The 23,524-nt window shown below is 47.0% G+C and overlaps 1 protein-coding gene across 1 annotated transcript in view; it reads left to right on the top strand.

Annotated features, from left to right (window-relative positions):
• The window catches only part of LOC133063958 (uncharacterized), a 151,942-nt gene that overhangs the window by 42,391 nt on the left and 86,027 nt on the right, over positions 1 to 23,524 (top strand). Inside the window, exons 20-27 of the mRNA XM_061153893.1 lie at positions 891 to 982; positions 2,891 to 3,054; positions 5,664 to 5,823; positions 6,065 to 6,144; positions 11,125 to 11,311; positions 12,187 to 12,342; positions 12,933 to 13,066; positions 14,256 to 14,414. Of these exons, the coding sequence (XP_061009876.1) occupies positions 891 to 982; positions 2,891 to 3,054; positions 5,664 to 5,823; positions 6,065 to 6,144; positions 11,125 to 11,311; positions 12,187 to 12,342; positions 12,933 to 13,066; positions 14,256 to 14,414 (1,132 nt within the window). The remainder of the gene's footprint in view (positions 1 to 890; positions 983 to 2,890; positions 3,055 to 5,663; positions 5,824 to 6,064; positions 6,145 to 11,124; positions 11,312 to 12,186; positions 12,343 to 12,932; positions 13,067 to 14,255; positions 14,415 to 23,524) is intronic.

Raw genomic sequence — 23,524 nt, 5'->3', positions numbered from 1 at the left:
GGCGTGTTTGTGAGACAGTGTGCCCATGGCAGTGAGTGGGGTGTATCATGTATGTGTGTGTGTGTATGTCAGGGTAGGGTGGGAGTGTCTGTGATAGGGGCTGAAAGAGACCGAGATGGGGGACTCCCACAGTGCTCAGATCTTTCCGGGGGTCCCTCCTGGGGTCTGCTTGTCCCCAGCCTCCTGGAGAGGTGATACTTAGAGAACAGTGGATTCAGAGGCAATAGGAGAAGCCCGATTGCCCCCACCTCCACCTCCTCCCTTCCCTTGCTGGAGGCACTGTTGCCCACCTGACCCTCTCTGGGCAGCAGCCAGTGGGGTCTCCTTTTACTTGTCAATTAAATCCTATCATGCTCCCCCTCCCCTATTTAAAATCCCTTGCTTGCTTCCAGGATAACCCAGCGAACATGCTTGCCCTGCCCGATGGAGGCCCTGCTCACTCCCTCACCCATCTCCTGCCACTACTTCACCCCTCACTCCCTCCATTCCATTCTGACTCCCTCACCACCCTTTTGTTGGTGGTTCCTAAAGAGCCCCCTTTATTCTCACCCCAGGGTCTTTGCACCTGCCATTCCCTCTGGGATGCCGGCTGCTTCTCATCCTTTGATTCTCTGACTATATATCACCTCTGCAGAATGTCCCCTCCAAACCCCCCAACTAACCAACGCCTTGCTGTGTCCCCAAGTGGATGCTATGCCCATGCCATCCCATATTTTAGGTTTTTCATAGCACTTGTCACCCTCTGTGTTCATGGACTGACTTCCCCACCAGCGTGCCAGGTGCCCCAAAGGCCTGTCCTGTTCCTGGTGGGACCTGCCCCAGCGCCTTGCCCTGGTGGTTTTATGGGTGAATGTTAATGACTCACCACACTTCCCTCCCTTCCCACCCAGGTCTCAGCTGTATCTCGTCACTGGGGATGATGTGAGGAGCCTCAGTCACGTTCCCAGCCCTTCCGAGGCCCAGTCCTGTACCAGCAAGGAAGGTGGGTGCCAGCAGGCCCTCCGTGTCATTGTCCCAAGATGGGCATCTTGGGGCTGAGGGGTAAGATAACAGCTCCAAACTCCAGAGCTACTGTTCCGCCCTGAAGTACTTATGCCTCTTAACTCAGTGATGCTGTGTCTAGACACTGTGTGTTCAGTCACTCAGTCCTGTCCAACTCTTTGTGGCCCCACGGACTGTATCCTGCCAGGCTCCTCTGTGCATGGAATTTTCCAGGCAGGAATATTGGAGTGGGTTGCCATTACCTCTTCCAGGGGATCTTCCCAACCCAGGGATTGAACCCACGTCTCTTGTATCTCCTGCATTGGCAGGTGGGTTCCTTACTAGCACCACGTGGGAAGCCTTCCCTATACCTTATGAAAATAAGCCAAAATCACTTTAAAAGTGCCGAATGCACAAGATGTTTGTTTCATCATTATTTACAGAGCAAAAAAAAAAAAAGGCGGCAACTCAAATATCCAACAGTAGGAGGATGGCTTATTATAACAGCCTTTGAACTAAGAATAGACTTTTACATTTCCAAATGCTGAAAAAATAATCAAAAGAAGACTATTTCAGAACATGTGAGAAATTTGTGAAATCCATATTTCAGTGCCCAGAAATGAAGTTTTATTGGTGCAGAGCCACTCCCGTTGTCTGTGGCTTTTCTTCAACAACAGCAGAGCTGAGTAACAGCAAACTGTGGTCATGGATGTGTGACCAGCAAAACCTCAAGTATTTACCATCTGGCCATTTACTGAAAACGTTTGCCAACGCCTGGTTTAGTAAAATACCGAGATATCCCGTAACTTTTGAAGTCTGTAAAGAAGGGCATTTTTTAGTAGATTTTTTTGCGTTTCCTTTTTTAACGTATGTATATATGTATGTATTTCTGGCTGCGCTGGGTCTTTGCGGCTGCACGCAGGCTTTCTTCAGCTGTGGTGAGTGGGGCTGCTGTTGCTTGTGGTGCATGGGCTTCTCGCTCTGGTGGCTTCTCTTGTTGCAGAGTGAGGGCCCCAAAACAGAGGCTCAGCAGTTGTGGCATTCGGGCTTACTTGCCCCGTGGCATGTGGGATCTTTTCAACCCAGGGATTAAACCTGTGTCCACTGCATTGGCAAGTGGATTCTTAACCACTGGACTACCAGGGAAGTCCTGAACTGCATATTGTAATAGCATAAGACAACTCTTTGATGATAATATCAGGTTGAAAGGCAACAAAATTGAGAAGGAAGAGCAGGAGGTAGATCAAACAGTCGCAGATCTTGCAATCATTTGGGGGATAGGGTGATAGGGTGGGGGAGGGGCCTACTTAAGTTACTCCTTTAGGCTAAACAGTGTCCTGAACACTCACTGAGTTATAAATCCTCCCAGCTACACCATGGGCCTGGATCTATTTTCAGTCCCAGTGGACAGATGAGAAACACCAAAGCACTGAGATGTTAGGTAACTTGCCCAAAGTCACACAGTGGGGCATTGGCAGAACGGGAATGCGGATCCAGCCTTTCTTGCTCCAGAGCCTGTGTCCTATATCATACTGCCGGATATTCTGATAGTCTACACGAGGGGTCCTGAACCAGGGATGATTTTGACCCTCCCCCCCAGCCAGGGGACAGGTGGCAATGTCCGGAGACATCGCTGGTTGTCATACTGGTGTGGGAGGTGCTGAAGGCATCTAGTGGGTCGAGCCCAGGGCAGTCCCCCACAACAAGGAATTATCCAGGCCACGTGTTGAGAATGCCAAAGCTGAGAAACCCTGGTCTACACAGCACCACCTGCTATGATTAATGACTAAATAATACTGTTTCTCCGAAGAATGTGGAGATGCTCTTTCTTGCTGATGGGAGCATCCGTGGCCCCGCCTGGAGCCCTCAGCTCTCTCCTGACAGGTGCTGCCTGCTCCCCTCCTCACAGCATCCCACACCTGGGGCTGGCAGCTCTGCGCTGAGATGCTCTGGCCGGCGCCCGACCAGCCCTACCTGCTCTGGGTGCCTGTGTTAGCAGCTATGACCCTGAAGAAGCAGGACCGGGGGCTCCAACAGTATCTGCTGGAGGCTGCCTACACCCTCCACCCCCAGGTAGGCCCTAGGGAACCTTCTTCTTTCTCAATCGGATTCAGGGGCTCCCTAGGTCTTCTACTCAGAGGTCAGCCTTGAGCATCACTCGTAAAGACAGGGGGCCTCCTCCCTGGACCTGTTGGACTGGGCTTGTCCTGCTGTAGTTCCCCTTCTGCCTCAGCACCCTTGCACATCTTGTTAGCTTGTTAACTCTGAATCAACCTTCAGAGCTCCATTCAAGAGGTCACCTCCTCAGTGAAGCCTGCCCTGATTACCCTGAAGTGGCCATATTCGTTTGTTACGTGCTCTAAGGGGACGGTGTTTCTTCTCTTTTGGTCCCATTTGTGTTCATTACTGAAGCCGGTTAATTAAGATCTGTCTTCCCCACTAGTCACTCAGTTCCTGGGAACAGATCCGGTGCCTGTCTCACGCCTGGGTCCCCAGGACCTGGCACAGACACTCAACAGCCTCCTGTCTGACCTCCCAGTTCCCACTCCTGTCTCCTTCCCATGTGTTTTCCACCAGCAGCCAGATAGACCTTCCAAAATCCCTAAAGGATTGCGTCCGTCCTCTGCTCAGGACTTCTTTCCCTCTGAGTAGGAGCCGAGCACCCTGACCGACAGGCTTTCAATGATCCAGCCATGCCAGTCTCTCCTCCCCATCTCCCCACTTTTTGACCAGGATCACCACTCTCCAGACACACTGACCTCCTTTTAATTAAATGCCAAGCACATTGCTGCCCCAGGGCCTTTGCACTGGTGATTTCCTCTGCCTGGAATACTCTTTCCTAGACATCCACTTGCCTTCTGGTCTCATCAGACGCACCCCTTCCTCAGCAACAACTTCCCTCCCTGACCACCCAGTCCAGAACAATGACCCCCGCGTCCGAGTTTGTCAGCAGAGCACTCACGGCCACCAGCTGCCGTCTCACTTCTGTGTCTGGAGGTCCTGCGGGTGTTGGTGCCAGGAGGGCAGGACTTTGTGTATATCACTTGGCTGCACTCCCTGTGCCTGCAACGGTGCCTTGCACACAGCAGTGAACGCTAGTTGGTTCTGAGTGAACGTACGATGGTGCAGGATATTAAGGAGAGCTCGTACCTTAAGCTGCATTTTCCCAGAAGCAGACCAGAGATGAGGATTTGGGTAAAAGTGATGGATGAAGAAAAGACTCCAGGAGGACCCAGTAAGAGGGTGGAGAAAAGAGGGTGGGGACAGGAAAGAAGCTGAGCGGGGGTGGGTGGCAGGTGAGGTGGCAGCGTCAGCCTGAACCCTGCTCAGCCCCGGAGCAGGACTTTCGCTGCAGAGTTTGGACCCCTGGGGGCTAAGGATTGAGATGTTTTTCCCTCCTTTGCTGGAGGGAATGTCCTGGAGGTCACAGGTGCCTGGCATTAGGAGCAAAGTACACAGACCCCGATGTTCATTGCATCACTGTTTATGATAGCCAAGACTTGGAAGCAACCTAAATGTCCATCAACAGAGGAATGGATAAAGATGTGTGGTACATATATATAATGGACTATTACTCAGCCGTTTAAAAAGAATGAAGTAATGCCCTTTGCAGCAACCTGGGTAGACCTAGAGATTATCACACAGTGAAGTAAGTCAGAGAAGGAGAAATATCATATGACATCCCTTATATGGAATCCAAAAAGAAGTTACACAAATGAACTTACTTACAAAACAGAAACAGACTCACAGGCTGAGAACAAGCTTAAGGCTGCCAGCGGGAAGGATAAGGATGCAGTTAGGGATGGACATGGACAAACAGCTATATTTAAAATGGACACCCAGCAAGGATCTACCGTACAGCACAGGGAACTCTGCTCAATGTTCTGTGGCAGCCTGGAGGGGAGTCTGGGGGAGAATGGATTCATGTATATGTATGGCTGAGTCCCTTCATTCTCCACCTGATACTTTCAAAACATTGTCAATCAGTTACACCTCAATACAAAATAAAAAGTTGTATTTATAAAAAAAAAAAAAGCAAAGCACACAGAAGCTGGGAGGTGAGCAGGCTGAGCTGGTGTAGGGGCCCTGGGGGGTCCAGGCAGGTGTGTGTTGTAGCTGCTCCTCTAGTTGTTTGCCAAACTGAGAGCCCATTCCTGTGGTCCTGAGCTGTCCTGTAGGACTCTCCTCCAGGACGTACAGCCCCAGACTCCTGCTTTTAGGGTTCTTGTCTTTCAAGGACAAGAATGACCATAGGAACTCAGGTTTTGGTGTTTCTTTTGGAAACATACATTTATTTATTTGGGGGTCTTCATTGTTTTTCTCTAGTTGCGGCGAGTGGGAGCTATTCTCCAGTTGCAGAGCTTGGGCTTCTCACTGCAGTGGCTTCTCTTGTTTCGGATCATGGGCTCTAGAGTGTTTGGGCTTTAGGAGTTGCAGCATGTAGCCTCAGGAGTTGCAGTTCCCGGGCCCCAGAGCACAGGCTCAGTAGTTGTGGCTCACAGGCTTTGTTGCTCCGCAGCTTGTGGGATCTTCCTGGACCAGGGATGGAACCTGTGTCTCCTGCACTGGCAGGCAGATTCTTTACCACTGAGCGATGGGGGAAGCCCAGAACTCAGGTTTTCTTCAGGTTGGGGGGTGGGACCTGGATGGGTTCTCAGTCTTGAGGACTCTGCTGTTTCCAGAAGGACTGCTGGCTCCCTCAGGAAGCCTCAGCTCACATCTTCATGGGCACACCCGGATCCGAAGTGCCCAGGGACGTCGGGGTGGACGTCAGCTACAGCTGGCCTCAGGGGAAGTTCCGTCTCAAGCTTCTCCATCCCAAGAAGAGAATTGAGCTGGATGGTAAGACAGTGGTCCCCCATCCTGCCCCCAGCCACGGGCCGGATCCATGGGCCAGATACAGCCCGCTCACTGTGGACTCCTCAGCCACCTTCTGAGGTCGGCACTACATAGAGCCCCATTTAATGGACGAGGACCCCGGGGCTCAGAGAATAGGAAGCCAGGAGGACATCCCCCAGCCGACCCTGGAGGTGGATCCAGAATGTTGAACCCCTGTCTCTAAACTCTCATTTTTGTCTCCCAGGGAAGATTGAGACTGTCCAGAGGGCCCGCATGGGTCACCTGGAGTTGATCCTGGATGAAAGGGACGTCTACTACATCAAGGTTTGTACCCCGTCCTCAAACCCCCGGTGTCGACACCTGCCACCTCCCAGGACACTTCCGGTCCCAATCCCTGCTTACTCATCACCACCTCCTTTGGTGGTGGTTTTTTTTTTTTTTTTAAATTATTTACTTACTTAATTTGCTTGCTGCCTTGAGTCTTAGTTGTGGCACTAGAGATCTTTGCTGCATCATACAGGGGGATCTTCTGTTACGATGCAGGGACTCTAGTTGTGGGGTGTAGGCTTAGTTGCCCCGTGGCATGTGGGATCTTAGTTCCCTGACCAGGGATTGAACCCATGTCCCCTGCATTGGAAGGTGGATTTTTAAAAAAATATTTATTTATTTATTAAGCCTTAGTTGCGTCACATGGGATCTTCACTGTGGCATGCAGGACCTTTCATTTGCAGTGTGTGGGTTCAGTTGCCCCGAGGAATGTGGAATCTAGTTTCCTGACCAGGGATCGAGCCCCAATCTCCTGTGTTGGTAGGCAGATTCTTAACCACTGGACCACCAAGGAAGTCCTTCCTTTGGTGCTTTAGCTGTTCTTCTCCCTTCACGTACTAGTACCATCTAGTATGAAAAAGAAAAAAATGGGTTCAGATCTTACCACCATCGATGTCAAAAATTGATAATAACAGTAACACAGGAGCATGCTTTAAAAAAATCCAGAGTAGACAAAGATATAAAATAGTAAGTCAAAGAGTGCTACTCCCCCGATTTCCAGAAGAAATGTCAAGGCACACATGGAGAAATCTGTGTGAGTTTTCCAGGGCTGCTCTATCAAAGTACCCTGAATTTTCGGGGGCTTGAACAATGGAAATTCTCTCACAGTTCTGGAGGCTGGAAGTCCAAAATCAAGGTGCTGGCAGAGTTGGTTCCTGCTAAGGCTCTAATCCATGCTTCTCTTCTGGTTTCTAGTAGCCTCGGGGATTCCTTGGCTTGTAAGTGGCTGTCTTCCCCCTTGTCTCCGCATTGTCTGCCCTCTGTAGGTATCTGTGGCCACATCTCTCTTTTTGTAAGTTTCCCTGTCAGGCTGGATTAAGGTCCGCACAAATGACCTCATCCTGCCTTTGTCTGCAAAGATCCTGTTTACAAATATGGTCACCCTCACATGTCCTGGGGGTTAGCTTTGGAGGGAAGCACAGTTCAGCTCATAATATTATAGATTTGAAACATCTTTCAGTTTTGTAAAAACATCGGTTTATTTATTTTTGACTGTACTGGCCCTTTGTAGCTGTGTGATCTTTTCTCTAGTTGCGGGGAGCAGGGACTACTCTCTATTTGCAGTGTGGGGGCTTCTCTTGTTGTGGCTCCTGGGCCCTAGAGCACAGGCTCGGTACTTGTGACGCGCTACTGCGTTGCTTCACCACATGTGGGTTCTTCCCAGACCAGAAATCAAACCTGTGTCCCTTGCATTAGCGGGTGAATTCTTTACCGCTGAGCCACCAAGGAAGCCCTATAGGTACTTTTTAAGGTTTTCAACCTGGAGGACCTAGATGGGACTCAGTGGATCCTCTGAAGCCGCCGCAATTGTGCAGAAGTTTTGTGTCTGTCCTCCTTCTGGGGAGAGGGCTTAGACCTTCCAGCTGATGCTCAAGCAGGTCTGTGGCTCCAAAAAGGATAAAAAGAGCAGCTGGAGACTCGCTCCTGCCAAGCGGGACCTCTGGGCCCCTTTGGCCATGAGTCTGGTTGTCCTGTATCCATCTCCAGTGGATTCTCAGAGAGGTCCGAGTTGAAAATTAGAGCCAGGGTTGGAATTTTTGCTGCATGAACACACTCTCAGCTCCCAAATCTGCTTCCTGTCCGGGTGCGAAGACCAAGTGTCAGGGGAGAGCATCTTCCTCTTAGAAGCCCAGCTGCCTGCTGGCTGAGACTACGCGTCATTGCAGAGCTCCCAGGAGCCCGTGAATCAATCCCACTTTGCTAAGCACACGAGTGTTAATTGTCTGCCCCTCCCTGCAGGCCTGCCTGCTGCTCTCCAGAGGGCTGTCTGCAGCCTGGAAGCATTGGCCTTTAGAGAAACTCCAGTTCTAGCTGCCTCAGACTCATCACGATAGTGGTAACAGCTGGAGCTTCAGAACTTTCCAAAGCCTTTTCTAGGATGGGCAGGGGACACATATGACTTTGACCCTGGGTCTCTCTTTTAGTCCTCTTGGTAAGCCCACAGGAAATGAGGAGGCTAAGGCAGATGAACTCAGGAATACAAAGCAGAAATGCTGGGCTCAACTCTGAGAGTTTATGGGCTTTAAGGATGGCGTGGAGAGTGTTAGATTTCAATGCCCTCTCCCCTGTGTGTGCAATGATAGAGCATTCCTAAGTCCCGGGTTACTATTGATCCAGCTCAGCTGTGATTACTGGTCCTCTCTTTTTTCAAAAATATATGTATCTATTTGGCTGCACTGAGCCCTAATTGGTGCACACGGGATCTCTGATCTTTCCTGCGGCTTGCAAGATCTTTAGTTGCAGCATATGGGAGCCTAGTTCCCCGACCCAGGACCCCCTGCATTGGGAGCGTGGAATCTTAGCCACTGGACCACCAGGGAAGTCCCTGATTAGTGGTCTCTTTAACTGAGAAGTGTCCCGGTTTGGATGAGAAATTCTATAATCACGCTATTCACGGGCTGCACTTTGCAAAAGCTACAGCTGACTGCAGAGCAGCTTCTGATACAGACCAGAGAGAAGCATCAGCCAGACACACCATGAAGTGAGAGAAGCAGAGTGGAGTGGAGAGCTGGCGTCTGTTTTTGTGCAGAGCAAGAGGCAGTGTGTGTGTGTGATTAAGTACACATGTATACACACGTGTGTGTACACACAGACAGACTTATGTCTGTAGGCCAACGCTGTCTCTGGAAGAAGCACAGATGCAGGGACGGTGGTTGCCTTTGAGAGAGACTGGGCCACCAGGAAGGGGAATGAAACCTATATTTTCCATTGTCTTTATTCATTTATTCAGTAGCTGTTTATTAAGTACCTACAATGTGCCAGGAAGACAGCTCCATGGAAGAGATACACATACAGAATTCTCTCCTTTTGGAACTTACATTCTCATGGGAGAGATCATAAAATACATAAGCAAATCGTGGTGATAGGTGGATGTAAGCGCTGTTAAGAAAAGGGAATAGATGAGCTAGATTCGGGGGGTCTGGATTATGTGAGAAGAAGGGCCTGAAAGTTGGCACCAGTTTTTTATTTATTCATTTGGCTGCATTGACTCTTAGTTGTGACATGTAGGATCTAGTTCCCTGACCAGGAAGAGAGCCTGGGCCCCCAGCATTGGGAGTGCAAGGTCTTAGCCGCTGGACTGCCAGGGGAGCCCCTTGGCTTCAGTTTTAAACAGGCTGACAGGGTAAGCCTGACTGAGGAGATAACCTTTAGCAAAGATGTAAAGAATGTGCAGAAGAGAGCCATGTGGGTCACTGGGGGAAGGATATTGCAGGTAAAGGGCCCAGCATGTGCAAAGGTCCTGGGACAGGAATGCGTGCAGGATGTCAGAAGCACTGCCTGAGGCCCCGTGTGGTTGGACCAGCACAGGAGACGGGACAGAAAAGTGAGATGACAGATCATGTAAGGCTTTGCCAAAGAGTAAGCAGAAGACAGATTTGTGACTGTTGTCAAGGAACAAAGGCAAAACAGGATTTACAAGAGAGAAAGACCCTGATGCTGGGAAAGATTGAGGGCAGGCGGAGAAGGGGGTAACAGAGGATGAGATGGTTGGATGGCATCACCGACTCGATGGACATGAGTTTTAGCAAGCTCTGGGAGTTGGTGATGGACAGGGAAGCCTGGCGTGCTGCAGTCCATGGGGCCACAAAGAGCTGGACATGACTGGGTGACTGAACAACAGTCTGGGAACAGTGAGGCCGTTGTTTCATCTTTTGGGTAATCAGATCAGCTGGCAGCCAGCAGAGAGGTCTGTAGGATGGGTCTGCAGTTGGCACAGCCATCAAAGATGACAGCTGCAGCTACCATGGGTTCTCTGGACAAAGCTCAATCGTGGAGACGTAGAGTATGTCTGGGGTCATCTATGTATCTTACCTGCCGGGGGTCCTCCCTTGTGCTGTTTGCTTTCTGGCCAGGGCTGTGTGGCTGACTTCCAGAGAAAGTCTGGCTCGTTGTTGTTTTTAGAATATTTATTTACGTGTTTGTTTATGCGGCTGCATCAGGTCTTAGTTGCAGAGTGTGGGCTCTTGAGTTGTGGCTCATGTCCTTAATGGCCCTGCAACATGTGGGATCTTAGTTCCTCGACCAGGATCGAACCCACGTCCCCTGCGTTGGGAGGTGGATTCTTAACCACCGGACCTTGTTGACCTTTGCAAGGACTTTGGCTCTTACCCTGAAGAAGATAGGGGTATATCATCATCTCCTATGCATGGAAGTGCTCGCCCTGGTCACTAGGGCAGGAGCCAGGAGAGCAGGAGAAGGTTTTCACAGCCACACAGGTATGATGAGCAGGCGCAAGCCGGGACAGTGGTGGAGGTGGCCAAAGTGGTTAGATTCCAGAATATTCTGCAGGGAGAACTGGCCAAGAGTCCCTGACAGATTGAAAGAGAGGCAGTGAGGAAGAGTCATTCATACTTTGTCTGAATTTGAATCGGGATTACCCATTCCCTGGTGGCCCAGAAGGTAAAGAATCTGCCTATAATGCAGGAGACGTGGGTTTGATTTCTGGGTCAGGAAGATCCCCTGGAGAAGGGAATGACAACCCACTCCAGTATTCTTGCCTGGAGAATTCCATGGACAGAGGAACCTGGCGGACTACAGTCTATGGGGTCGCAAAGAGTCGGACATGCCTGCGTAACTGACACTTTCATTTTTCACTTACCTATTGTGAGCAGTTTTTTAAGAAGTTTGAGAAGGATCAGCCTAGAAGCCCATTGACCTGGATCCCTCTCCTGCCCTCTGTCCAGTCCTGGTTCTTGTGGTCAGGGCGGGGCCTGTTAGCCGAGCCCGTCCCCCCAAGTGATGCTGGGACCTTTCCAGGGCCGGAGCAACCTGTGGCCAGCAGTGGGTGGCGAGGCCCAGCGGTTTGAGGCCCAGCTGGAGGTGAGACTGGTGACATCGGGCAGCCCTGTGGTCCTCGCCGGAAACCTCAGCCGGCAGGCGGGCAGCCGGCTTGCCTTCTCCGTGTCACTGAGAAACCTGCTGGGTGATGAGGCCCACGTGTCAGGTAGGAGGAGGGAGGTGGGCCTTCCTGCCACCTTTCCTTAGCGACCAGGCTTCAGGAGAGGAGGGGAGGGCTGAGTACCCCACTTGTAGTCCCCATCACCCCAACTCCCAATATCCACATTCCACTTATGGAAAACCCAGACCTTATATCTGCTCGCAGCCTCTGCCTCAGTCCCCCAGATGCCCTTACAATATGCACAACCGGCCCCATGAGCCATAAACCAGCACCTTTTGGACTGTCTGGGTTCCGACCCACACTACGTGTTACGGGATGTGTAAAAAACACGTTTTGCATTTTTGACCCAAATTGCACGGGGTGCTATTTGGATTTTGAATACGCAACCTGGCCTGGATACCTACACACCTGACCAGGCGCCCGCCCTGGTGCTGGAGCTGGCCAGGAGCTTCTCCCGGCGATGCTCCTCGTGGGGTGTTCTGGGAAATTCCGAAGGAGTGATGTGAGTGGCTGGCCCTGATGACCAGCTGGCCTGTGCATTTGTGATAGTCTTAACCAGCATGGCTATACCTGTGATCGAGCTGAATGTGTAGCAGAAACAAGTTTCAGAAGGTGAAATTTACCTGACGACCATCAACACACTGTCATTTCTCTTCTGTTTGATTCTGTTTTGTGTTAAAACCTTTTGGTCTGGACCCACAAAAGTGACTTTTGGGGTTGCCAGCTGGACAGTGAAAATGCTGTCAACGACCCTGATGTCTGTGGTCCTTGGTAGAGACTTAGGCATTGGTTCTACCAGGACCCCCTGGGCTGCTCCCCCATCCTTTCCTCCCCTGGCACCCTGGGGTGGGGGGTCAGTCCCTGGGGCACGGGCCATGACCACACTGGACCTGCTGTCTCCCTGCCCGCTCTCCCCACAGCGCTGCTGGAGAAGGAGGTGAAGGATGGGCTGCAGGTGGTGTCCCTGGGTGTTGAGCTCTTCGTTCCGGAGCTCATGGGGCTGCGTGCCCTGGGCCAGCTGCAGCGGTGGGGCCACCTCTGGACCAGCTACCTGAGGATCAAGTACGGCCTCCGGGGTATGCCTGTGTGCTGACGGGGGCAAGCTAGGGAGTGGCTGGACTTGCGCCCTTTCCTGGGGCGGTGGCTCCGAGAGCTAAAGTGCCAATGTCACCTTGGGTGTTTTGGCCTCGCCGCATGGCTCCTTAGCTAAAGAGTCATTCTATTGGCTTTGAATGGAGCTAAGTCCCTGCCCGTTAAAACAAGAAAAACCCTGTCTATGTGTGTGGGTGCATTGTGCTTAGACCCCATAAACCATAGCCTGCCAGGCTCCTCTTTCCATGGGGATTCTCCAGGCAAGAATGTTGGAGTGGGCTGCCATGCCCTTCTCCAGGGGATCTTCCCGACCCAGGGACTGAGCCCACGTCTCCCGCATTGCAGGCGGATTCTTTACTGTCTGAGCCACCTGGGAAGCCCTGTGTTTGTTGGGGTTGGGCATAAATCTGCCTCTTAAAACCTCGCAGTTGGCAGAGTCCAATGAGTGATGTTAGTTGAGGCAGATCCAGAGGGCTGGCTGAAGTGGGCCTGTGCCAGACGCTCCTCTGCTCAGAATGAGGATGGAGGGCTGCCTGGCAGAGGAAGGGCAGGGGTCTCTGGGTTGCCTGCACAGGTCAGGCGAAGCAGCTGGCCCAGGAGTGCAGCACCAGCCAGAAGCTATGGGCAGAGGGCAGCTCGGAGGCCGCCTACAAGCTGGAGCTGAACCACAAGCTCCACTGCACGCAGATCCCAGCGTTCAGTCACAAGGTGGGTGCCTGGGCCGGATGCGGGGGCTGGAGAGAGCCCCCAGGGTCAGGGAAGTGGTGGGTGAGCATGCTGAACCCATCCTCAGAGAGGTCAATTGCTCAAGGTCATGTATGGGGATGGATCACGGATTGGACCTTGAGTCTCATCTCCCCTCTGTTCAGCTGGTGTTGATTGAACACCCGCTCTGTGCCCAACCCTGGGGCAGAGCCGTGCTCAGGGCGGCCCCTGGTCTCCGTCATCCCATTGCTGGGGGAGGGGCAGAGAGCAAGAGACATGGACCAAATCAAGTGAATTGTAACTGCCATGGATGATAAACAGGGCAGAGACTGATCAAACACAGAGGAGTCTAATTTGGACGGGGCAGCAGGGAAGACTTCTTTGGTGGAAATGTATTTTACGGTGAAAAGTAAAAAATGAGATAGTTCTGTTCCCATGGAAGTGTGCTACAGCCAGAGGGAACAGTAAGTGCAAAGATCCTGGGGCTGAAGGGCAAGTGGAGGGCTTAAGAAACTGGCAATTCACCAGAGTGATGAGGGGCGAGCAAAAGGGAGAAGCGGCTGTTTCTTGGTTAATTTCCTTTGTTTCCAGTTTGTGTCTTCCTCTGAACTACTGCTTCCACGAAGGCAGGGCTTCTGGCTCCTTCCTTCCCGGCTATCTAGTGCCCAGTGAGGCACTTACCTGGTAGCTGGGGGAAAATATGTTTAATAATTGAATGAATGGATGAGCCTGTGTTGCCTCAACCTATGGTTCAGAGGCAAGAGGAAGCAGAAGGATGCCAGGAGCCCCCAAGTGGGGAACCCTGATCCTTGTAGATTCAGTCCAGGAACCAGAGGCTGCTGTGGGAGAGTGGGGCAGGGGGAGGTCTTGGGCTCATGAAAATAAGGAGTCATCTTCCCATGGTGAGCTGGCTCTTTCTACTCCTTATCAGGGCATGGATAAAGCCCGGGTTGGGGCCTTCTAGTTTCTCACCTCGGGATAGAGGGTGCCAGAAATATAGTCATGAAAGTGAATCATATTCGAATGCAAAATTTTACAAAATCAAAATCAGTGCAAAAAAAAATCCACAACTATTACAGAATTCTCTCCCTAAATAAGCAAGCCTTGCATCTCGGGATGGGTGGCAGCGAGGAGACTCAGGACTGGTTCAGAAGGCTTCCTCGGCGGTCTCCCGGGTGGGGTGTGTCCCCAGGTCCAGCTGCGGCATGAGGAGGTCTCGGGCCATCTGCACTGGGAGCTGGAGGCGAGCTATGGGAAGCACTGGGATGACATCCGCAACAGGAGGCGCCTCCGCATCCTCCAGACCTTCCAGAATGACTCGGGCCCAGCCCTGAGCAATCACTTCCTGGAGGTGAGTCCCGCCCCCGCAGGGCCGGTCCCTGGAGCTCAGCATGCACGTGGCAGCAGGTTCTCGTTACAAGGATGCAGGAGCTAAAACTCAGGCCCAGAGACCTTCCCTTTGGCATCTCCGGCCCCCATGTCTCTGGGGAAGTTAAACATTTGCTGGTGTGCCATGGGGCAGTTTGCAAGGGGGCTTGGGAAATGCAGATTTCCAGCTGTAAAAATGCATTTGGAAACGGTTCACTTGCAGGGTTTCCTGGAAGGTACACTCGTTTTGGTAAATCAGGAGTAACTTGGAAGCCTAGCCTCTGAACATGCTCTTACAAGGCACGTGTTATCTTTCTGAGTTTCCTTTTCAGTTGTTTGTTTTAAATGTTTAATTGTGGTCAAATATACATCACATCAAGGCTTCTCTGGTGGCCCAGGTGGTAAAGAATCTGCCTGCAGTGTAGGAAACCCTGGTTCAATTCCTGGGTCAGGAAGATGCCCTGGAGAAGAAAATGGCAGCCCACTCCAGTATTCTTGCCTGGAGAATTCCATGGACAGAGGAGCCTGGTGGGCTACAGTCCGTGGGGTTACAAAGAGTTGGAAACGACTGAGTGACTAACGCACACACAACATGAAATTGACTATTTTCACAATTTTTCGTGTACAGTTCAGCAGCGTTAAGCTCATTCATGTTGCTGCATGGCCGTTACCATAGTCCATCCTTTTCATCTTGTAGAACTGAAACTCTGGACCCATTAAACAGTAACTCTCCATTCCTCCCTCCCCCAGCCCCTGGCAACCACCATTCTATTTCCTATCTCTAAATTTCATGACTCTAGGTACCTCATGTAAGTGGGATCCTATAGTATCTAACTTTTCGAGACTGGCCTATTTCACTAAGCATAATGTCTTCAAGGTTTACAAGTCTGAATGAAATTCCATTGTATGGATGGACCCCATTTTGCTGATCCGTTCATTCATCAGTCGACAGTTGGCTTCAAATACCTGAGTCCCTGCTTTCCAGTCTTGGGGGGTATATACCCTGAAGTAGAATTGCTGGATGATGCAATAATTTTTATATTTTTAATATTTTAAGAAGCCATCATACTGATTTGCCTAGCAGTTGCACTATTTTACCACCCTACTGTTGGGGTCCTTTAATGGACCGGAACCTGGTGGTATAGAGTCGACGATAAGAAAGTAAAAGAGAGAAAGAGAGAGAGACAAAAAAAGACCGGGGGACCTAAGCTCTGATGGAGCAAAGGTGCTTTAATGATTTTCCTATGAGTATATATAGGCTGTGGTACAAGAAACTTCTTTCGGGAATGACAGAGATCAGAAAACCAAACGTACAGCAACCGTTACCAAGGGAACAAGGGGTAATGTTAGTCACAAGGTCAGGACACAATCCATATCTCAAGAAAGGGGAACGAGACTAAGCAGTTTTGTCCTAAAGAGAATGTTTACTAAAGGAGACCCAAGCCTGCCTCACACAATGACCTCAGTCCCTGGGAGCAGCATGCTGTTCCGCTTGAAGAGGGACAGAGGACTCATGAGAGACAGCACGTAGGAATCCTCCCGTCAAACATTCCCTGACACCCTACCATCTGTGTACAAGGGTTCCAGTTCCTCCACATCCTCACCAACACTTCTTTCTGGGTTTTGATTTTTTTTTAAACAGTAGTCATCTTAATGGGTATGAAGATCTCATAGTTTAGATTTGCATTTACCTAGTGATTGTTGATGTTGAGCATCTTTTCATGTGCTTATTAGCTGTTTAATTATCATCTTTAGAGAAATGTCTTTTCAAATCCTTTAGTCCTTTTGAATCAGGTTGTTTTTTTGATTTTGTTGTTGTTCTTGCTGTAGTTCTTAATGTATCCTAGATATTAAACCCTCATCAGATGTATGATTTACAAATATTTTCTCTCATTCCATGGGTTGCCTTTTTACTCTATGAATAGTGATCTTTGTTGCACAAAAGGGTTTAATTTTTATGTAGTTAAACATGTTTATTTTTACATTTGTTGCCTGTGTTTTAGGTGTCATGTTCAATAAATCAATTGCCAAATCCAGTCTCATGAAGCTTTTCAATCACATGTTTTCTTCTAAGAGTTTTATAGTTAGGTCTTTGATCCATTTTGAGTTAAACTCTGTATATGGCATAAGATAAGGGTCCAACTTCTTTCTTTTGCATTGAATACCCAGTTTTTCCAGCACCATTTGTTGAAAAGCTTGTCCTTTCCCCCAACCATAAATGTGTGAGTTTATTTCTGGGAAATCTATTGTAGTCCATTGGGCTGTATGTCTGTCTTTTAGGTCACAAAATACTGTTTTGATTGCTGTAGCTTCGTGAGACCTCCCATTGTGTTCTTCTTTTTCAAAATTGTTTTGGTTATTTGGAGTTCCCTTGAGATTCAATATGGATTTTAAGATGGACTTTTCTATTTCTACCAAAAAAAATACCATTGAGATTTTGATAAGGATTGCATTAAGTCTATAGATTGTTTGGGTAGTATTGAATCTTAGCAATATTCAGTCTTCCAGTCTACAAACAGAGGTTGCCTTTCCATTTATTTGTCTTTTCTAATTTCTTTCAGCAGTTTTGTAGTTTTCAGTGCCCCTCGCTTAACTTCATTCCTAAGTATTAAGCTGATTTTAAACGATACCAATACTCCATGAATAAATTCTTGTGAAAAAATATAACATTTAAAATAAGGCTCAAATTCCCTTTCAGAGTTATCATCCCTATTCCTGGTCCCCTCCTCAGCTGCCTGGAGAAAGCTGTAATTATGGTCTGCATCACTGGAAAGCAGACCTTTTCCTATATATTTGCTCCGTGGACCTGTCACACGCACTTAGTTTTGTTTGGGACGTCATGCTGTGCTTCCTTTAGCAATGGATCTTCGAGAACGCCCCTTGTCTTATAGAAGCCTACTCTATCTTTTTAAAATGCCTGCCTCCTGTTGCATATGCTCTGTCCTGCAGTTGATTAGGCTGTTTCCCTCTTGGTGGTTTCTAAGAGTGCATTCCTGAACATCTTTGGGCTTGCCTCCTTGGGCACCTGTGTTGGGGGGGGGTGGTCTCTGGGGCAATGTCACAAGGTAGAATTTCTGGAAATTTGGGCATTTTTCATTTGCTGACTTTATGTCAATTTGCCCTCCAGAATGTCTAGACCCACCACCTGCCTCCCAGCCGTGTCCAACAGGAGCAATTTCCATATTCTCCCCAGTACTTTTGCACTTGAAAAATATTGCTGACATGGGTGGAAATGGTATCACGTTGTTTGAATTTGCATTTCCTGATGACTTAAGGCTGAGAGACGCTGTTTTGTGTATTTATTCTACCATTGCATTACCCTTTCTGTGAACTGATTTTTCATATTGTTTGACATTTGGAAAAAATTAGTATAGTTGGCTTTTGGTTGGTAGGAGTTCAATATATAATTGCAGTTTATACATCATATTAATGTTCTAAATTGGAAAGTTTCTTATTTCTGGAAAACATCTGGCCCCCAGGGTTTTAGTGAAGTGATTAAGAGATTTGTGGCAACATTTCTGCAAGCCTTCAAAAGTGTGGCAGATGCCATGTTATGTTCTGGGGAGACGAGAATCAGTAAGATAATCTTTAGGAAGCTGACAGTGAGTAGAAGAGGGAAAGGCAGAGTGGTCAGTGATGAGTCATAAAGTATCACCAGACCATGTGTCCGGTGCTTTGTTTGTATTATCTCATTTAATCCTTGTGCGGCAAGTATCATCTGTTCTCACTTTATAGAAGAGAAATGGTGTAAACAGACTTGTTTGAGGTCTCTCAGCTATGTTATGGCAGAACTGGGTTTCAAAGTCCAGTCTGCCTCAGGCTTTTCACCTCTTGATGACTGGATTGTGCCAGATAATATAATAAATAATTTATAATTTAAATTTATAATTTAATTTATAATTTATTTATAATAATAAATTATTATTTATAATTTACTATAAAATAATTGACTAAATGATCAGTCAAGAGAAAACACTTCCCAGTTCATTCTATGCAACCAGTATTATTCTGATGCCCAAATGAGACAAAAACATCATAAGAAAAACTAGAGACCATTATCTCTTATAAATACAGATGCAAAATCCTCAAGAAAACACCACCAAAACTCCACTGAGCAATCTATAAAAAGGATTACACAATATGACCAAGTAAGATTTATCCCAGGAATGCAAGATTGGTTTGACATTTGAATATCCATCAATGTAATATATCATATTTATAGAATGAAGGACAAAAGCCACATGGTCATTTCAAAAGATGCAGAAAAGTATCTGGCACAACACCCCAGCAGTCTAGCAGTGGAAAGGCACTTCCTCAACCTGATAAAGGCCACTTGTGACAAACCCACAGCTAACGTCATACTTTATGGTGAGAGGCTAAATGCTTTCCCCCTAAGATCAGGGAAAGGATAAGACGTCTGCTTTTCACCACTTCTATTTAACATTATACTGGAGGTTCTAGCTAGGACATTTAGGCAAAAAAGAAATAGAAAAGAAAAAAGGAGTAAAGAAAAGGCATTTAGATTGGAAAATAAGTAAAATTATTTCTATTTACAGATGACATGATCTTGTATATGTGTTGTAGTCAGTTGCTCAGTAATGCCTGACTCTGCAACCCTGTGGACTGTAGCCCACCAGGCTCCTCTGCCCATGGAATTTTCCAGGCAAGAATACTAGAGTGGGTTGCCACTTCCTTCTCCAGGGGATCTTCCCTATCCAGGGATCGAGCCCATGTCTCCTGTGTCTTCTGCATTGGCAGGCGGATTCTTGATCACTAGCACCTCCTGGGAAGCCCAATCTTGTATATATTAACAGAACACTCTAATGAACTCACCTTCCTCAGTGATCAATGCAAAGAAATAGAGGAAACCAAAAGAATGGGAAAGACGAGATTTCTTCAAGAAAATTAGAGATACCAAAGGAACATTTCATGCAAAGATGGGCACAATAAAAGACAGAAATGGTATGGACCTAACAGAAGCAGAAGATATTAAGAAGAGGTGGCAAGAATACACAGAAGAACTGTACAAAAAAGATCTTCACAACCCAGATAATCACGATTGTGTGATCACTCACCTAGAGCCAGACATCTTGGAATGTGAAGCCAAGTGGTCCTTAGGAAGCATCACGATCAACAAAGCTAGTGGAGGTGATGGAGTTCCAGTTGAGCTATTTCAAATCCTAAAAGATGATGCTGTGAAAGTGCTGCACTCAATTATGCCAGCAAATTTGGAAAACTCAGTAGTGGCCACAGGACTGGAAAGGGTCAACTTTCATTCCAATCCCAAAGAAAGGCAATGTCAAAGAATGTTCAAACCACTGCACAATTGCACTCATCTCACACACTAGTAAAGTAATGCTCAAAATTCTCCAAGCCAGGCTTCAACAGTACGTGAACCGTGGATTTCCAGATGTTCAAGTTGGATTTAGAAAAGGCAGAGGACACCAGAGATCAAATTGCCAACTCTATTGGATCATAGAAAAAGCAAAAAGAGTTCCAGAAAACCATCTATTTCTGCTTTATTGATTATGCCAAAGCCTTTGACTGTGTGGATCACAACAAACTGTGGAAAATTCTTAAAGAGAGAAGAATACCAGACCACCTGACCTGCCTCCTGAGAAATCTGTATGCTGGTCAAGAAGCAACAGTTAGGACTGGACATGGAACAACAAACTGGTTTCAGATCGGGAAAGGAGTATGTCAAGGCTGCATATTGTCACCCTGCTTATTTAACTTTTATGAGGAGTACATCATGTGAAATGCTGGGCTGGATGAAGCACAAGCTGGAATTGATTGCTGGGAGAAATACCAACAACTTCAGATATGCAGATGACACCACCCTTATGGCAGAAGGCAAAGAAGAACTAAAGAGCTTCTTGATGAAAGTGAAAGAGGAGAGTGAAAAAGTTGGCTTAAAACTCAGCATTCAGAAAACTAAGATCATGGCATCCGGTCCCCTCACTTCATGGCAAATAGATGGGGAAATAATGGAAACAGTGACAGACTTTATTTTGGGGGGACTTCAAAATCACTGCAGATGGTGACTGCAGCCATGAAATTAAAAGTTGCTTGCTCCTTGGAAAGAAAGCTATGATCAACCTAGACAGCATATTAAAAAGCAGAGACATTACTTTGCCAACAAAGGTCCATCTAGTCAAAACTGTGGTTTTTCCAGTAGTCATGTATGGATGTGAGAGTTGGACTACAAAGAAAGCTGAGTGCCGAAGAATTGATGCTTTTGAACTGTGGTATTGGAGAAGACTCTTGGGAGTCCCTTTGACTGCAAGGAGATCAAACCAGTCTATCCTAAAGGAGATCAGTCCTGAATATTCATTGGAAGGATTGATGCTGAAGCTGAAACTCCAACTTTGGTCACCTGATGTGAAGAACTGACTCACTAGAAAAGACCCTGATGCTGGGAAAGATTGAAGGCAGGAGGAGAAGGGGATGACAGAGGATGGGATGGTTGGATGGCATCACTGACTCCCTGGACCTGAGTTTGAGTAAGCTCTGGGAGTTGGTAATGGACAGGGAAGCCTGGTGTGCTGCAGTTCATGGGGTCGCACAGAGTCAGACACAACTGAGTGAATGAACTGAATGAACTCACACACACACACAAAAAATCTATTAGAGCTCATAAATCAGTTCACCAAAGTTGCAGGATACAGAATTAATATACAAAAATTAGTTGTATTTCTCTACACTAGCAATGAAAAACCTGAAAAAGAAAATAATTTCATTACACTAGCATAAAAAGAATAATACTTAGGAGTAAATTTAACAAAAGAATATAAAATGAATACTCTCAAAAACTACAAAACATCGTTGAAAGAAACTAAAGAAAGGGGGAGGAAGGTGAGAGGGGGGCTCAGGATGGGGAACACATGTACACCCATGGCTGATTCATGTGAATATATGGCAAGAACCACCACAATATTGTAAAGTAATTAGCCTCCAATTAAATAAATTAAAAAAAAAGAAACTAAAGAAAACCCAAATACGTGGGAGGGTATCTCATGTACTTGAATTGGAATATTTAATGTGAAGTTTACAAGACTTCCTAAATTGATCTGCAGATTCAACAATCTCTATCTCTCCCTATTAAAATCTGCACTGTCTTTTTGATAGCTGATCCTAAAATTCATATGTAACTTCAAGGGACCCAGGGTAGGAAAGACAGTCTTGAAAAAGAACAAACTTGAAGGATTCACTCTTCCCAATTTCAAAACTTAACTACAAAGTTATAGTAATTAATAATATTATGGTAGTGGCATAAGGATAGACATACAGACCAACAGAATAGAACCCGGAATTCAAAAATAAGCCCTTGTACTTACAGTCAGTTGATCTTCAACAAGGGTGCCAAGGTAATTGTAGAAGGGAAAGAACAATCTTTTCAACAAATGATGTGGGACAACTGAATATTCTTGTTTAAGAATATGAATTTGGACAATTCATATCATATATAAAAACTTACTCAAAATAAGCTATAGGCCTAAATTTAAGAAACACAAAACTCTTAGAAGAAAACATACAAGGAAATCTTTATGACCTTGGGTTTCTGGGATATGACACTGGAAAGTATAGCAACAAAAATACACTGAATTTCATCAAACTTAAAAACCTGGCACTTCCTTGAAGGTCCAGTGGTTAAGCATCCACCTTCCAATGCAGGGGATGGGGGTTCAATCCCTGATCAGGGAAATAAGATCCCATTTGCCACAGGGCAATCAAACCCTCATGCCACAACTAGAGAGGCCCACATGCTATAATGAAGACCCAATGCAGTCAAAACTGAGTAAATAAAAATTTAAAAAGCAACAGAAAAAAACCCAAATTTGTTTTCAAAGGACACAATCATGAAAGTGAAGTCACAACCAACAGAATGGAAGAAAACATCTGCAAATCATATATCTGATAGAGGATTTGTATCCAGAATATATAAAGAACACTTACAACTCAACATGAAAATGACAAAGGATTTGAGTAGATATTTCTCCAAAGAAGGTACACAAGTGGCCAACAGATATGTGAAAAGTTGCTTAAGCTAATTAGTCATTAGAGAAATTTAAATCAAAACCACAGGGAGATGCTACCACTAGCAGGCGGTACTCAATTGCTCAGTTGTGTCTGACTCTCTTTAGCCCCACGGAGTGTAGCTCCTCTATCCATGGAATTTTCTGGGCAAGAATACTGGAGTGGGTTGCTGTTTCCTACTCCAGGGGATCTTCTCGGCCCAGGCATCAAACCCACGTCTCTTGAGTCTTCTGCATTGGCAGCTGGATTCTTTTACCACTAGCATCACCTGGGAAGCCCACCACTAGAATAGCTGAAATGAAAAAAGAAAGAAACTAACAAGTGTTCATGAGGATACAGGGAAATTAGGACTCATATTGGTGGCATCATAAAATGGTGTGATCGTTTAGAAAAAAGAGTTTTATGTTTCTTTAAAATATTAAGCACGGAATTACCGTATGACCCAATAATCCTAGGTACTCAGGAGAATTGAAAACTTATGTCCACACAAAACTTGGACATGAACCTTTATAGCAGCTTTATGCATTATAACCCCAAAGTAGAAACAACCCAAATGTTCATCAATGAATAAGTTGCAAATAAAATATATTTATCCATACAATAGAATATTATTCAGTAATAAGAATGAAGTTCTGCGGTGGGATGGATTTGGAGGTGGGAAGAAGTTTCAAGAAGTTTCAAGTTTCATATACCTCTCGGAGGTATATGTATATCTATGGCTGATTTATGTTGATGTACGACAAACCAGCACAACATTGTAAAGTAATTATCCTCCAATTAAAATAAATAGAATTTAAAAAGAAAGAAATGAAATTCTGACACATGCTACAACGTGGATGAACCTTGAAAGCATCATGCCGTGTTAAAGAAGGCTGACACCAAAGGCCACATACTATATGATTCTATTTGTAAGACATGTCCAGAAGAGGTAGATTAATAGAAACAGAAAGTAGGTTTCTGGAGTGGATGGGAAGGAGGCAATGGGGAGTGACTGCTGATGGGTGCAGGGTTTCTTTTGGGCGTGGGCTGGGGCAGTTCCTGGTAGCCAGCGGGCTC

The sequence above is a fragment of the Dama dama genome, chromosome 10 (genome assembly GCF_033118175.1).
Source record: "Dama dama isolate Ldn47 chromosome 10, ASM3311817v1, whole genome shotgun sequence".
NCBI lineage: Eukaryota > Metazoa > Chordata > Mammalia > Artiodactyla > Cervidae > Dama > Dama dama.
Note: the sequence above shows the minus strand (reverse complement) of the source record. Positions and strands in the feature narration are given on the sequence as shown.